The sequence below is a fragment of the Passer domesticus genome, chromosome 2 (genome assembly GCF_036417665.1).
Source record: "Passer domesticus isolate bPasDom1 chromosome 2, bPasDom1.hap1, whole genome shotgun sequence".
Taxonomy (NCBI): Eukaryota; Metazoa; Chordata; class Aves; order Passeriformes; family Passeridae; genus Passer; species Passer domesticus.
In genome coordinates this window covers 31027216-31042625 of record NC_087475.1, presented here as the reverse complement: position 1 = coordinate 31042625, position 15410 = coordinate 31027216, and the positions used below count along the sequence as shown (strand labels likewise).

General features: G+C 42.1%; 1 protein-coding gene and 1 long non-coding RNA gene across 13 annotated transcripts in view; one reads left to right on the top strand and one right to left on the bottom strand.

The window, feature by feature from the left end:
- Window positions 1–15410, top strand: part of NPAS2 (neuronal PAS domain protein 2) — a 105510-nt gene that overhangs the window by 84717 nt on the left and 5383 nt on the right. The window contains exons 12-17 of one of the 3 annotated variants that reach the window (XM_064408078.1): window positions 302–383; window positions 1080–1221; window positions 1941–2047; window positions 2238–2312; window positions 8154–8300; window positions 13973–14167. In XM_064408078.1, the coding sequence (XP_064264148.1) occupies window positions 302–383; window positions 1080–1221; window positions 1941–2047; window positions 2238–2312; window positions 8154–8300; window positions 13973–14167 (748 nt within the window). Of the gene's footprint in view, window positions 1–301; window positions 384–1079; window positions 1222–1940; window positions 2048–2219; window positions 2313–8153; window positions 8301–13972; window positions 14168–15410 lie in introns of all 3 variants that reach the window. The other 2 variants (XM_064408077.1, XM_064408079.1) reach the window with 2 other exon arrangements.
- LOC135293648 (uncharacterized) lies at window positions 81–15184 on the bottom strand. 10 transcript variants are annotated; one of them, XR_010355771.1, is made up of 4 exons: window positions 14339–15184; window positions 9110–10137; window positions 1530–8486; window positions 81–1407 (listed from the first exon to the last, which is right to left on the bottom strand). It is a non-coding gene; the product is annotated as an uncharacterized LOC135293648 (long non-coding RNA). The 10 variants fall into 10 exon arrangements; XR_010355769.1 differs by having other exon boundaries at window positions 81–793; XR_010355775.1 differs by having other exon boundaries at window positions 81–793; window positions 1530–1620.

Sequence of the window (15410 nt, the reverse complement as noted above, 5' to 3'; positions counted from 1 at the left end):
CTAATCCTTATGCTGTTTCTAAAGAGATGTGTAGAAGCTTTCCAGTAAAGTTATAAAGTGGTTGTAGGATATGAACTTGACCTTTTTATATCGTTCTTTAATATGCATCTTGACTTCAAGATAGGAACAGAGCAAAGCCTGAAAATTAAAACACTCTCAAATGTTATTCAGTAGCATTTGACTTAAGTCACTTTTCAGCTCTTCATTTAACCTGTAAAATGTACAGTAATTTGTTCCTCCACTCTCTTAAAGCACATTTTAAGCAGTTCCATGTTGATACATAGACTTGTTTTCCATTCAGTTATGCAGATGTTCGGGTGGAGAGGAGACAGGAGATGGGCTTGGAAGAAGTGTCCTCAGAGGTGGTGTCCTCAGCACTAAAGGTACAATGAGAAAAGCTTTTTATGAATTTATGTAGTGATCACAACTTGTTCCTATATTAACGTCACTGAAGACTCCAGCATTGCCTTTCTCCGATGTTGGTGGATTATCTCAACTTCAGAACTCGTTGCTCTTTGAACTAATTTGACATAAATCAGGTGAGTTTATCAAAGGATGAACCTGGAGATCAGTAACAGCCACAAATGAAGAGGAACATGAGCAGGGGCAGTGTGAGATATCTCACTTTTCCTTGGCAAGGTACTACAGTTTAAAGATTCAGATTCACTTGGACAAGTTCTGGCAATCAGCCCTCTTGGCTACACCTCAGTGATCTCTTGAGGAAAGACAACAAAACTCGTCCTCAGTGCATGGCCAAGTGTCTCGCAGAGGTTGCAGTTGCTGTCACATCCAACTGAACACAAAAGAAAGAAAAACATCTGAAGGCACAAAGTGACTATGGCAGTAGCTTGCTATTTATTTCTAGCTCAGTGATAGTTGTTTGTAAAATGCATTAGTTGGATGCTGTTTGGAAGGGGCATTGACGCCTTTGTCCAGGTCTTCTGCTGGCCTACCTGAGATTAGTTCTGCTCAAGTCATTTTAGGTCTGCCAGAGAACTGGAGTGCAACCATTACTAAATATCAAAATGCTTTACCTCTGACAGATGCAATAGCTGTTCTCCTTTTCTGGTTTGTTTTAGGAGAGTGGTGCCAGCTTGGATCCTGAACAGCACTTTAATGCACTTGATATTGGTGCCTCAATCCTCAGCGCTAGTCGGACACCCTCAGTATCATCCAGGAGCTCGCCAAAATCTTCCCACACACCCAAGTCAGACCCAGCATGTGAGTGGCATTCTTGAGTTATGAAATTATTTTTAATTTAGCCAAGTTAAAGAATGTGTGCTTATATACCACAGCTGCTAATTTAACAGTAAATGATGAGGTATTGATGATGTGCACTGACAGAGAAGTGCAAAAGCTGAAATGGTAATGCACAGGAGAGAAGGTTCTAGCACAACCACCTGAATGCTGGAAGATGAACAATGGGATTAGACATGAAATGTGCTGTTTCAATCTGTTACAAAAGTGAGGACTCTGTCCTTAGATTTGAGGGCACCAGTGTGAGCAATATGAGACTTCTCTAGACTTACATGAGTAGTAATAGCCTGTGGGTGACTCTCCTCTGGCCAAGATTTAGGATACTTCAGGGTTGACCTGGGTATACTCTTTCTGCTTCCTGGTCTGGAAAAAAAGCCAATGAGCTAACCTAAATTTACAGTTATTTATCCCATATAAAGTTCCAGCTGGTTTAGAACAGTTCATGGGTCCTTTTGCACTGCTCATTGGAGCATAGAACCATAATTTGTCTCATTTACTTTTATCTTTGCCCAGACCCTCCTTATCAGTTTAATTTTACTGCCATTGAAATCAACAAGAACAGCCCTGACTCCCACTAGAATTTAGCCAGGCCATTACAATTTCTGCCCAGGTCTTGTCATATTACCCACTTCAAACAGGGTTGATTTCCAGCATGTAAGATCTCACTGGTACTTTCCTTGCAGCTACACCGACAAAGCTGATCACGGAGTCTAACACTCCCTTGCCGAGAACACCGAGCACACAGCAGGATTTATCTGTGCATAGACTCAGCCAGCCTACTGCTCTTCAGGTAACTTCACAAGGAATCATGGAAACAGGCAGAGGGTGTAACAGCATGTGCCACATACGCAGCTTAGCAATTAAAAACAACTTACACAGAAGCCACAGCATTAGAAGAAACCTAAAATTTAAAGGAGCCAAACTTACAAATAAAGTTTTGGTTTGTTTTGTTTTTAACCTAGGTTTCTTTGCCTTCTCAGCTTCCATGTGAGCTTCTCCCACAGCAGTTGCTGCCTCAAGCAACTCTGCAAAATCAGCCTGCACCTCTGGCACAGGTTAGTTGGGGATTTGGAAGTGGAATAGGTCACTTGCTTATCTCCTGATACTTTCTCATTTTGGGGCTTTTAAGTTACATCTCTAGTAACTAAAATCCCCAAATCCAAATTCTCAAACACTTAAAATATTGTGGGAAAGTAATCTGAATTGTACACTTGTATGTTTAAACATATAACTGCATGCAGGTGTTCAGAAGCCCAGGTGTGTGTAGGTTCAGGTGTGCACGCATCTGTTTCATGAGAGGACAAAAAACAGATGGAAAAAGACTTTTCAACTTCACTTTTACACAACCAGGTCCCTTCAAGATCAAATTCACAATGAGAATTAAAACCAAAAACTAACAGAGACATCCAGTCTGCTAAAAACGCCTATTTGGCTGTGCTGATATAGAACTAACCAGCAGTAAAGGACATGCAAATTTAACAACACCCATTTTGTGAGTGTGCCAGTAATGGAGAGGATGCCACTGAAGACAAATTTCAGATTCCTCCAATCTATTAAACCATATCTCAAAAGCGGGTGATGGCCCAAAACGTCACCTCAGGGTTACATTTGCAGTGGATTTTGAAGAAGCTGATTTGAGTACCATGTTCCCAGCTCATTGTTTTCTCCTGTGGTTCTGCTGTGATGATACACCCCATCATCCTCTGATTTTAGGAATGACAGAGTATTGCTGGACCCAGACTGCTTCTACCATTGATACCATATACTCATTCACAAGACCCCGGAGTTTATTTCTGTAGCACATAATGCATACAAAGTCCTAAGGATACTGGCTTTGAAATAACAAATTCTCATTTATCTTCCATGTTTAATATTCTCTTCATGACTCCACGCTAGCATGCAGCGAATAAACAGCATATCAATTATCTGCTCTGAACATTCATTTTCTTTTACAGATACTTCTCTCCGTTATTCATTAATGCATTTTCAAACATCAATTACTTTATGTATTATAAGTCTCTGTGTGTTTTGTTTGACTTTTTTTCTACCTCCCTTTCTTCTCCATCAAAGCTCTTTGTGAAGAGAAGCTTTCCAGTTGTTTACCAAGACCCCTGCTGCCTTGTCCCTTCCCAGTGAAAGGCTCTTACTGGCACACCAGTTCCATTTTTTTTCTGACAAATTAGAGTGCCTTACAGTCACTGTTTAAGCATCTTTGGGCCACCTAAATCTTGGTGAAAGGAAGAGGGCTGACTCGAGTCTGTCTACACAGGCAGCCCTCTGGCAGCAGTCACAGCAGTACTCCTGGCAAAGCTCAGGATGAAGCTTGACATGGAGCAGGGAAATAACACCAGGACATTGCAGCTCAGGCTGCTGATGTTCACACTCCATAGCAAAACTCCTGTAGAGAGTACGAAGTCTCCACACACTTGGGTGATTTTCATAAACTGTTATGAATGTTATGATACTACACTATATGTCCCACTTTAAAATAATTAACATGTCAGCCCACAGCAATATAATTAATTATTCAAAAGACAAAGGTGCCTGCAGCACTAAGTGAGTGAGGGACAAAACCAGGTACATGTGCATCTCACCAAGAACACTTTTTTGGCTTCCTAGCTGACCATTTCCCAGCAGTTTAGAGGCAAAACACAAGCCCGTTGCTTGTAGAAATAGTGTGGCCAGGTTCTTCCCTGCCAGCTTGCAAGGAGGAGCTGAACAGGTTTCTCTCTGCTGCCTTTCTGCCACTTGTCCTTAGCTGAAGGTGACTGATGGTGGGAGCTGGAAGGCCCTGGGTATCCTTGTGGCTAACATTTGGCTACAGGGTGGCAGCAGCAGGGAAAACATTATAAGTGGCCACAACTGTGTCTGCAGTGAGCAGCTAGCTGCTGCCTCGGGCACCATCTGCTTGAACTTTGAGTAGGTTTATTTCCAGCAAAGGCTGTAATGGTTTTGTCTCCACTGAAATGTGATTTTAGCTTATGCCTTGCTTGTGTGAATGAACAGACATCACAGTGTCACCCTAGATGTCACCTGAATGTAAATGGTTTACTTTCAACCAAGGGCTCCTAATTAGAATATTTGTTTGTTTGCCTTCTTCATTGTCATAAATTAAAATCCCCTGCAACACAGCGGATGTTGATGACTGAATAATAATTAACACTAATAATCCGTTTGGGATTGAGCAGGTGTTATTCAGATGACAGAAAGAAAGAACAAGTCGTTCGGTGAGCTGCAAAACTAATGAAATCCAGTTTCCCAAGGGCTGTGGCTTGCAGGGCTGGTGCATGGAGCCAGCCTTTCCCACAGGAGCAAGGGATGAGTGGATCCTTCTCTCCTTTGCTCAGCTAAAGCTTCCATTAAGCTACATCAGTCTGGTATTTTTGACACTCTCACAACTCTGTTGAATGTCTCCAGCAAGAAACATGGCTCATCTATTGGGCCAGAAGAATTGAAAGTTGGAAGGTAGGCAGAAAATAAAGTTTCAAAGGAAACTGAGCTACAAAACAAATAGGGTCTCTTTTCTTTACCCAGCTACCTATTGTCATGACACTTGTAGGAACAGATTGTCTTGGGACATCTATCTTTTTGTTCATCACATTAGAAATGAGGAACCATCCTGACAGACACAGGGGCCGTAGGTCCCCGCCCCTGGCTGCAGCCCCCCAGCACCTAGAGAGAAGGAGTAACCCTGGCACTGTGGGGTAGCACTCAGTGGAGAAAAACCTCTCTCCGTGGGCATGGTGGAGGAGAGGAATCATAGCATGGAAGTGCCAGTCCCTCTCCCTGGGCTGTAGAGCCTCCCTGGACCATCACCAGCAGTAGTGCTTCAAGCCCCTCCCCACCTGAACATCTGCTGACGTGATCCCAAATGTGTCACTTTATTTTACTTTTTTTTTTTTAAGAAATCAGACTAAAATTACTGCTGCTGTGGGTTTTGCTTTCTTTGGATTGGTTTTGGGGTTTTTTTGCCTGCATTAACAAACCTTGATTAAACTGGTGCAACTATACAGATCTCACAGGTTGTCTCCCATGTTTGACTGTATCTAGGAAGATGACACTTTTCTGTGTATTACATGCACTTACCTAAGAATTCTGTGGACATATGTAAAGACCAAGTGAAATGAAGAGCAGCTTCATCTGATGCCAATGGCAGAGTTAAAGCTGGGCAGTGTTTTCTGTGGAATGTTTTGAGTTAAGGTCTTTTAATTTATTGTACAATTAGAGATTTCTCCCTTAATTAGTAGAGCAGTTAATGATCTTGAGATAAATACTCTCTGGAGCAGGTCAATTGCTGTTAGTGTCTCATTGTACAAAAACAATAGAAGCTCTGTAAGCACAGGGGTCATGGTTAGAGTTATCAACAATTTGGGGGTTAGATGGGAAAAGGAAAAAAGCAAAAGAGAAAGTTCCTTGTCTTCATCCATAACAGCTTCTACTCCAGTATACCAGCTAATTGTTGATGTTAAGTATATTAATACAAAAAGCATGTGAAAAAGAGAACAAAAAGACAATGTAAAATGAAAATACTAAATATAAGAACCTGCACAAAAAAATAAGGAATAATAATTTAAAATCAACAGCAATACATTCTTGTATGCAACTTTACAAAGCAAATTCAAATTTAAAACTAAGGCCTGAGAATGGATTTTGTTTCATTTTGAAGTATAAAGGATTGTGAAATTGCCTGGTTTAAAATTCCTTACACTGATCAGTTGAAGAAAATCAGGTTCTTTTCTCAAAGGGTCATCAAGGAATTTGCATGTTAATCAATGCATGTTTGCATGTTAAGTCTGCTATCGCCAAGCTGGGCAGTTAAAATGAAGCTCTTTGCTAAAACTGTTTTTAATTCCTTTTCTAATTAGGATCCTTTTAAAAACTTAAAAGCAGTCCTCGCTAAAAGAGTTCATATAGAGATAATTAGATTATGAGAGTTGTCTTTTTAAAAGATCCTTCTGTACATGCCAGGTTAAAGCAGGAATTAGCTGCATCTCCTCTATGATCTGTTGCTCACAGCATCATTCCGCTCCTAAAATCAGGGTACTTGGGGCTCTTCAGAACCAAAAGGCTGGGCTACAACAAGCAGCCCTAGATTCCCCTTTGAGTCACTTGTTCTTATTCCCAAACATCTGAGGTCTCTGCTCAACCACTCCTCGGGTTAATGCTTTATACATGGACAAGAAAGAAAGAAAGAAGGAGACCCTGCTCTGGCTTCTCTTCTGTAACACCAATTCCAAGTAACACAAACTTCCCTTTGGGAGGTTTCATACCATCTTCCTGCTCTGGGAGAGGAGCAGGTTGCAGATGATGGTGCTGCTGTTTGCAGGCACAGGCACCACGAGTCACAGCAGGGCTGAGGCTCACATCACCTGCTTGGGCAGACGGCGCAAGCTGCGAGTGCTCACAGATGCCTCTGGCAGCAAAGTGGGCTCTGTCACCAGCAACTGCAGGTGCCACCTTAGCAGCCCTCCTTGCCCCTAAGCAGAGCTGGCTGTGAGACTGACCTCCACCTGGCCACCACTCTGTGCAGTGACCTCCCAGGCTGTGTGGGAAAGCCACCCTCTGCCTGATAAATGGAAATAAACCTTCTGAAGTTCTCGCTCTTTCTCTGCCAGGCCATTTCCCTCAGCTTTGCTAGAGGGAATGTAAAGGTACTCTCACATACTTAACTGGTTTAAGGTGAACTAGTTAGCTGATACAAATCTGTTCTGTCACATTTAGCTTTCTCTAAGTAGCCAAAAATTTTATCAAAGGAAGTGTACAGTGCTGCTAGCATGAGAGCACTCCTTAATTCCTGCCTTGTTATCTTTTTTTCCCTACTAAAAAGCCAGAAGCTATGTAAGCCGGTGCACCATGGAGCAAGAAGGTTCCAGCAGCAAGCATCAGCTCACCCACTAGCACAGAGCCACTGGACCAAATATAGGGACAAGGCAGCATTTTCAAGTCACAGCAATTTAATTATTTTTTGCCTGTACACTCACAGCCCTGCATGTTTTCAAGAAGATCTTGGATGCCTTGATTACATAAAAACTTAAAAAGGTTTTTTGAAGGGTTTTGTTCTTTTTTTCAAAGACTGTTTTTTACTTTTGGAATATGAGCTTATCAAAAGCAATTATTCCAAAGCCTATTAAAGTAATAATTAACTTTGGTGAACTTTGAATCATACCTGAAAGCATCAAATACTAGGGATTTATTGCTGTTAGTCCTCTCCACAACTCTTGAATTATTTCAGTTTGTGTCAGTATTGCTGCTATTGGAGGTTGCACCTGCTTCTTGACCTTGATTAATGATCTCCATTTTTTACTATTATTTAGAACAGCCTTTCTTCCACTGAGTTGAGCTATTCATTTTATATCACATATAAAAATAACTTAATGAGTATTTCTTGTCATTTAAGTACTACTCAGCTGTACAAATCTAGAAAATGTTTATTGTGGTCTATTGTATGATGCCTTAGTAAGTCATCAGCAGAACAAAGCATTGCAGAACTGCTATTTCTGTTCTGAAAAAGGAAAGCATTAGTAAAACACATCTGGATTATACTGTTATGCCACACTAAAGGCTCCAAATTACAAGCTGATGAAAATAATGCACTCATTTGCCATCCAGTTAAGATGCTCTGATATTTTAAAGTAGCATACTCCCAAAAACAGTCCTTACAACAGTACATGGTCAACTGTAAGCAGATCATTGTAGCTGAGGAAATTTAATATATGTGCATAACCCTGAAAATAGACGTCTGTCTCTACATGTTAGTATATTACAAAGACATTTTTATTTTTTAGCTGTGCTTTACAATCAAGACACCAGTAACTCCTTACAGAACAATGTTATACTGAGGCCTGTTTGTATTATGACTGATTTTCCCCCCCTCTTTTTTTATTTCCTCCCCCCAGTTCTCTGCACAGTTCAGCATGTTCCAGACCATCAAGGACCAGCTAGAGCAGCGGACACGGATCCTGCAGGCCAACATCCGCTGGCAGCAGGAGGAGCTCCAGAAGATCCAGGAGCAGCTCTGCCTGGTCCAAGACTCCAGCGTACAGGTGCGTTACTACTGGAAGGGACGGAGTCAAGCATCATCTCTCACATGATAGGCTTGGCAAATTAAAATTGCTCCAGAGTCCAGGATATCTGGACACGTGAAAACTAGCTCATCTGAATGAGGATGTTGCCCTCTAAAAGCCTCTTGAGTAACCTCTGTCAAGAAAGTTTCCTTCTTCCTTCCTTCTCTGGAAGAAGAGGAGGAAGGAATACTTCAGCCTTAGGAGAGTAATTAGGGTCATTTACAATAGCATTTTCTTACTTTATCTACCAAGTCTTCAGACTGAGCAGCTGTAGTAGAAAGAATGTTGAAGTTTAGACTTCCTTGTCACATTAAAACCCCCAAAATTCTGCTGATGTTCATTTGTTCACACCTTGGAGGTATCTGAATTTTTTCCTCACCAGACAGGCTTAAGTCTTTAGGGTGGAGCTGACTGATCCTGCTCTGCTTCTGCCTTTGACACCTCCTACACAGAGGTAGAATTCTCTAGTACGGTATGTGCTTTGTACCCCTTACATCTACCAAACCTCAGAAATAATAGCAAGTATTTATTAAATAGCAGTTTAGTAGATCACAGGTTCCCTTTCACAACAAATGGACAAATCATCCAGTTTTGTGGAAGTTTTCTGAATGTGGGTGATTACTGCTATGTTCCTCATAATTTAACTATAAATGCCAGGTTAAATGATCCTTGCTAGTAATGTGGCACTGGGGACTTTGAGTATTATACTAACAAGATGATTTTAGAAGACAAGCTTTGCCAAGGAAGCAAACACCTCAAGAGTATTTTACGAACAAGATGGGACCTACTGAAATCAGTGGGAATTTTGCTTGCAGCTTCCACACAGAAATAGACTCTCACCCATCATCAGCATCTGTGAAATGCAGTTTCACACATTAACAAATTGGGATTGTATGTTTAGGTAATTAAGGGATCAGCAAAGCCAAATTAGAAACTTTTCCACCTAAGTTGCTGCATGTGCACTGCTGTAAGATGACACAGCACCTGTGGGTTCCAAAGCCAGAACTCCCTGTTCCTGGTGCCATACAATCACGTAGGGAGACCAGGTTTAGCTTCAGTGTGTTTCTTCTATTGGTTCTCCGCTGACTTTGATTAAGGGGAAGAGAAAGTCTCTATGCAATTAACAGGTGTTCAGCTCAGAATCATGTCATATGTCTGAAAGCTATTATTGTTATTATGAATATCAAGAGACTTGATTAATTGGGTGACAACCATTACTCTCTCCTGGTGACATCTTCAGTAATCATACACGCTCTTTTTTTTCATCATTCAGGCAAAAACAGACTTTCAGAGCACATTCTTATATGCAAGAAACAGATTTCAGATTTTATTTTTAGAAAGCTGTCTCCTATATGCATTAGGCTGCATTTACTTGGACAAAGACCATGGGACAGATTCTCAAATACACTCAGAGGGAGCTCAGGCAGAGGCCCAGAAGGTAAATAAATGGTGGGTTGATCTGCATTGCCCCCCCCCCTTACCAGTTTGTAGCTCTGAGTTACACCATCTGGGTGATGCCCTCTCCCATGAAAACTGCACCAGGTGGGGCCAAGTTTTTTCAGACCATTACAAGCTCTCTTGTGTCAGTACTTACCAATTCCCAGCTTACTGCAGTGCAGTACTGAGAGGCAGGGAGAATGGAAAGAGCTTGGAAATGCAGGGGGCTGCATATTTGCCTTAAATGACAGTGCTGGACGGAGAATACATCCTCTGTATTTTGTGTGCTTTTTGGTCTCTCAGAGCAATCAAACAAGGTGATGAGATGCAAGTGGTCACACTGACTCCTGGCCAGGACCTTTTTCTTCTCCTACTTTCTCTAGGTAAAAAAAACAAGAAACACACAAAGAAATTATGGTGCTGTTGCAGTGATAGATTGAGATTAGGAATAATTTTTGTCTTACTTGGCTAGGGGCAATTTGAAAGAAAGCTGCACACTTTTGCATGCAGCTCTTTTGTGACTCACAAGCAGCAAGGAGTAAACTGTTAAATCAGAAATCCAGCCACGTGCTTTGCTGCACAGATTTCATCATTCAGGGAGCTGGATGTCTGCAGACATTGATCTGTGTCTACTATCAAAGCTAAAATGCACAGTAACAAACTGGCTACTATCAAGCACATTTCTGGTGTCTTTAATACACTGCATAATAGAGCTGTAAGCATGGGGGAGTGATGTAGGCTGTCTGAAAAGGGGAAAGTGTTCCCTGCTTTTCCCTTATGAGCTGATTTATTAGCATATCATCCTCACTGGTTCACTCCCTTCCACACAGAAGTGTACAGGTAGCTCCATGGAGAATTAAGCTTGATTTCCATTTCCTTCAGAGATCTTCAAAACTGAGTACAGCAGTCCACCAAGAAATGCTTTCCCAGACAGACAGATGTGTAGCACAGTAGTCTGCATTAGAAATTGTTTGCAGGAGTCTTGTGCAGAGAAAGATGAAACTGTCGGGAGGGTTGCAGGCCCTGAATAAAAGTGTTCAAAACCCCATTAGATCCCTGTTACTGCTTTTCCTGACAATGGAGGACAAGAACAGGAAGAGTAACCTCAGAAGTCTGAAGGATGCTGTGTCTGCTCCAGTTTGAACAGTCTAGCTAATGATTCACAGATGCAAGAGGAAGGCAGAAAGGCTGAGCCTGACCAGCTTGCAAGAGCTACAATCAAGACCATCCACAGCCACCCATCATTTGCAAAGCAGGCTGTCTTCGAAGTCATGAATCTCAGCTTCCCAGTGCTGTGCTTCTCATCTTTATACATTTTACATAAAGAAAGCATCTTGATACCTGTAATGATGAGCCCAAAAGCTATAATCCCCTGATTATCCAAAGGACAGGTGGAGTCAAAGAGATGTTTTCCTCGGGATGCCTTGTCAGTGTGGTTTAGCCATTAGCTGTAGGGCCCTTCTGTCTTAGAATGAGGGGCCAGCAGTGTCAGAGGGTCCCTCCTCTCCCTTGCTGCTTTGCTGTGTATGTTAACAATCTGGCCAATTAAAAAATGTTTGTAAGATGCTTCACTGACCTTGCAGTCCACAAAACCACCAACAAGGCATGTCATTAGCAGCAATACAGTTAGGAGGCTGCTAATTTATCTACGTAAGAAAAGATTTTATTTTTTATGAAAAGGTTTTTCTTGTTATTTAAAGCTGCTGTATTTCAGTGTTTTGGCGGAATTCAGACAAGACTTTCACAAAAGAGGTACATTATGAAAAACCACCATTAAATTTTGTACAAATTAAGCTTCTAAATTTAACAGGTGGAAATTCCATGCTTCGATCTTCTGTCAGGTTAACTTTTCTTTTGATAAGGCATCTTGAGTTTTCAGTTCTGCAGGGACACGGCCACCATGTTACCTGCTCTAAGCTTGTTTTTTCCGGGTCATTTATGTCCAGAGGGTAACAATGCTGCTTTGGCCACTATAATGGCAACAGAGGGTCCCCAGGTATGAAACACTCAGAGCCCTCTCAGGGTATGAACATATGAACAAATGAAATTGGCCTACTGGGATAAACTTGGTTCTAAATTTATGGTATGTTAGCTGCCAACCATTAACTGTGCACATTCCTACCCAGTGGCACACTCTTGTAATTGCAAAGTAGGTTACTCTGCTTTCTTTGAAGGATAAACTCCTTGGCCTTCATCTGGAAGTGAGGTAAGCACACAGGGAGGTCCCTGCTAAATAAGTAGTCTGCTGTAAGTTCACACCCCACCTGACATTCACCTTGATAGATGCTGAATATGCATTGGGTGAACTGAGTGTTTCTCCAGTGCTGTGTGCCACGTACAAGGAGGACACCAAGCTAATCCTCCTAAAGGTCTTAATTTGCAGTGATCTGTCCAGTACCAGTGGGCTCACACTCCCTCCCCATCACCTTTTTCACATGCACCACTTGCTTTGCCTGTTCTGAATTTTATGTCAAATTTTATATCAGTGGCAACCTGTCTCACTGCTAGGGCTAATCAAGTGAGTTCATGTACTAAACATGTCCAAAACTTAGCTTCTATGTACAGAAAATAAACAAGAAAATGAATTTTCATTATATTTGTCTTTGATTTATTCATAATAAGACCTATTTACTTGGCAGAAGTTGCAAGACCATCTGTCTTTCTGATATGTAATGGCTCCAAACTCAGTGAGCAGTGTTTTTAAAAGAAAACACTCAGAGCTAGTTTCAGACCTGCTGCAAGCAGCAGCCCCAACCCTGTCACTTGACCCATTTATTTCTATCAGACATCTCTGAGATGTGGTTAGCCTACAGCACCTGAAACAAGCTGTTGCTTTTCCTAAATTGCCCCCCTCTCCTAGCTGATTAATATAAGCTTTGTCTGTACCTTTTTTCCAGGGTAAAATCTTGGCATGCATAAATTAATTAAAAATTTATCATATTTAAATAAGCTGTGTTTTTAAAACTAGATAAATAAGTACAACCATGATGGATCAAGTCATACTTTTGCAGAGAAAAGCAATACATTATATTGGGCCTTTGGAGAAAAGTATGGGCTTTTTCCAGGAAAAATTAGAGGGGACATGATAGTTTAGGGAATTGTTAATACAGCAATAAGCTGCACGAAGGTGTACTAATTACTGGGCATACCTCAGATGTACTGCTAGGCATGAGACTGATGGATGAATAATGAAGAGAATAATTGTGATTCTGATTTCATTTAAAACTTAAGTAGCTCCACTTAAATTAATGGAGTTCCACACATGTAGCAGTGGTGTGGAATCAGAATCAGATCCAAAAATTACGTCAGCTGTGTGGGATGTGTATCTCCATACAGCCCTTGGTGGCAGAAAGGCTAGGTCTGAAATACTGCAAAGAGAGCTTGTGGCATTAACAATGCATGGTTTTCAAAGATTACTTTTCCCTCTTTACAGCTGTAAGAAAAGAAATAGCCCCTAGAAAAGGAAAAATTCCCAAGTCCTATAACTTTTAAAGAAGAAAGCTTCATCTTGAAATGCAAAAGTAGAGAGGACATCACTTACAGAAACACTAAGAGAGAAGCTGCTAGCTCTTTTGCACAAGTCAAATGCATGGCACAGTTAGGAAGAACACCAGGTGACAGTTACCTGATGGGAAATCAGATAAATGACAGCGACTGTCTGTTTACACATCCTGTCAATGATAAGGACACGGCCATTCAGCTTGGAGAGCTCTGGCCTGACTGTGGCCTCATTAAAAACATTTGACAACTCAGCTGGGTGTAAAGTGTAGAATTTCTAGAGACAAATTCAAAGACAGTTCTGTCTGAAAGGCAGGTGGATTTTGTTGAAAGGAGAAACAAAAGGACTGAAAAGACACGGACTGAAAAGACATGGAGTTACTGTCTTCTCTTTGGTCAGGATGCCCCAGAACACAGTGAATGTTCTGGGAACTGCTCTTAAGAGGGCTGTGCCTGCCCCATTGAGAGAGGACTTGCATCTTCTAGACAGATTTCACAAGCAGTGGGTGCACTTGCAAAACAAGAAACCAAGGAACTAGAGACAATAGAGCTGTTAATGTAGGAATGATAGGTGATTTCCAACTAACAGTAAATGTGTTATGAATCCAGAAATGTGTTAATTTTATTTTAGAATATATCTTTGGATTTACTTCTGTCACATTCATCATTCAGAACATCTGGGCTATGTAAACAAATCCTCCCCTCTTCTTTTCCAGATGATCTTACAGCAGCCAACAGTATCCCTGAGCTTTAGCAATACTCAGCAGCTGGACCCACAACAGCTACAGCAGAGATCAGGGGCCCTCTCTCAGCAGCAGCTTGTCCCCAGTTCTCAACTTCAAGGGCAAATCACATCTTCACAAACAACGAACCAGCAGTCACTGAGAGAAGCAAGCGTGATATCGAGCCAGGTAATCATTTCTTTGAACAGAGAAGCATTTAGATGGAAAGGAGACACTGCGCTGTTCTTAAGAAAACGAGTAAAATAATGTCAGTCCTGTAACTGTGCCTTTGCCTTCCCTTTCTTATTCTTCTGTATAAGGGCAGCCTATAGAAGGGTTTCCCTACAGCATTTACCTTACCTTAAAGCCTTGTTTTAAGATCTCAGCCAGGAGGGTTACTTGAGCAGCTGTTTCAGCTTGAAAATGGAGCAGGGGAGCATGCAAAATGTGTTGGTGACTTACTGGTCTTCAGGTGGTCCTGAAAGAAACCTGACTGATCACACTGGGAACTTGAAATAGTGAGACCTCTCAGAATACTTGCTCCCTGAGCCCAGTCGGACACCACCAATGCAACAAAGCCTGTCTGCTGTGGTGGCACACAGAATACATGGAGATTCATCTGAGACCCTCAGGCTGTGAACGTTAACAGGTTCCTGCAGAGCAAAATAAAGTTCAGCCTGAGCAGTAACTGAGGTCTGTGAAAGCTATTAGGTTTGGCACTGCATTTTTTGTTCATACTGCTGGTTTCTCAACATTTCCAGTGTTTGCTCTTCCACCCACCTGTAGTACCTCCCTTCACAGAAAACTGAGCTCCTCAGCTTCCTGATTGCGTGGCAAGCATATTTCCATTGTTGTCTTCTGAGCCTCCAGCTGTCGCATTTCACCTCCTTCATACCTGCCTTATAGTGACTCTATTAAAATAGAGAGTGTATAACCAGTGCAGGGCAAGGGGCAGAAACTGATGCCCAGAAAGTTCCGTCAGAATATAAGGAAGAACTTCTTGGCCACTGTGCGAGTGACCGAGACCGGAATGGGTTACCCCGACAGGGTGTGGAGTCTCCCTCACTGGAGAGTCTCAAGAACAGCCTGGACACGATCCTGTGCCACGTGCTCTGGGATGACCCTGCTAGATGGTCCCTTCCAACCTGACCTGTTCTGTGATTCTGTGAAATAGGGGGAAAAAATAACAAAAAAAAAAAAAAAAAAAAAAAAAAAAACCAACAAAAAAAAACAACCCACATTGTTTGTTTGATCTCTTCCTGTCACGGTGCTTGGCGGCAGCTCCTCGCGCTTAACTTTGCTCCTGCCTTAACCGGGGGGTCGTTTGGGTTGCCGGCCGGCAGGAGCGGGCCCGGGGCAGCCGTGGGTCCGACAGTCGTTTCGCGCACGGTGACAGCAGCCTGCCGGGGGCACCGCCAGGCACCGGTGCCGC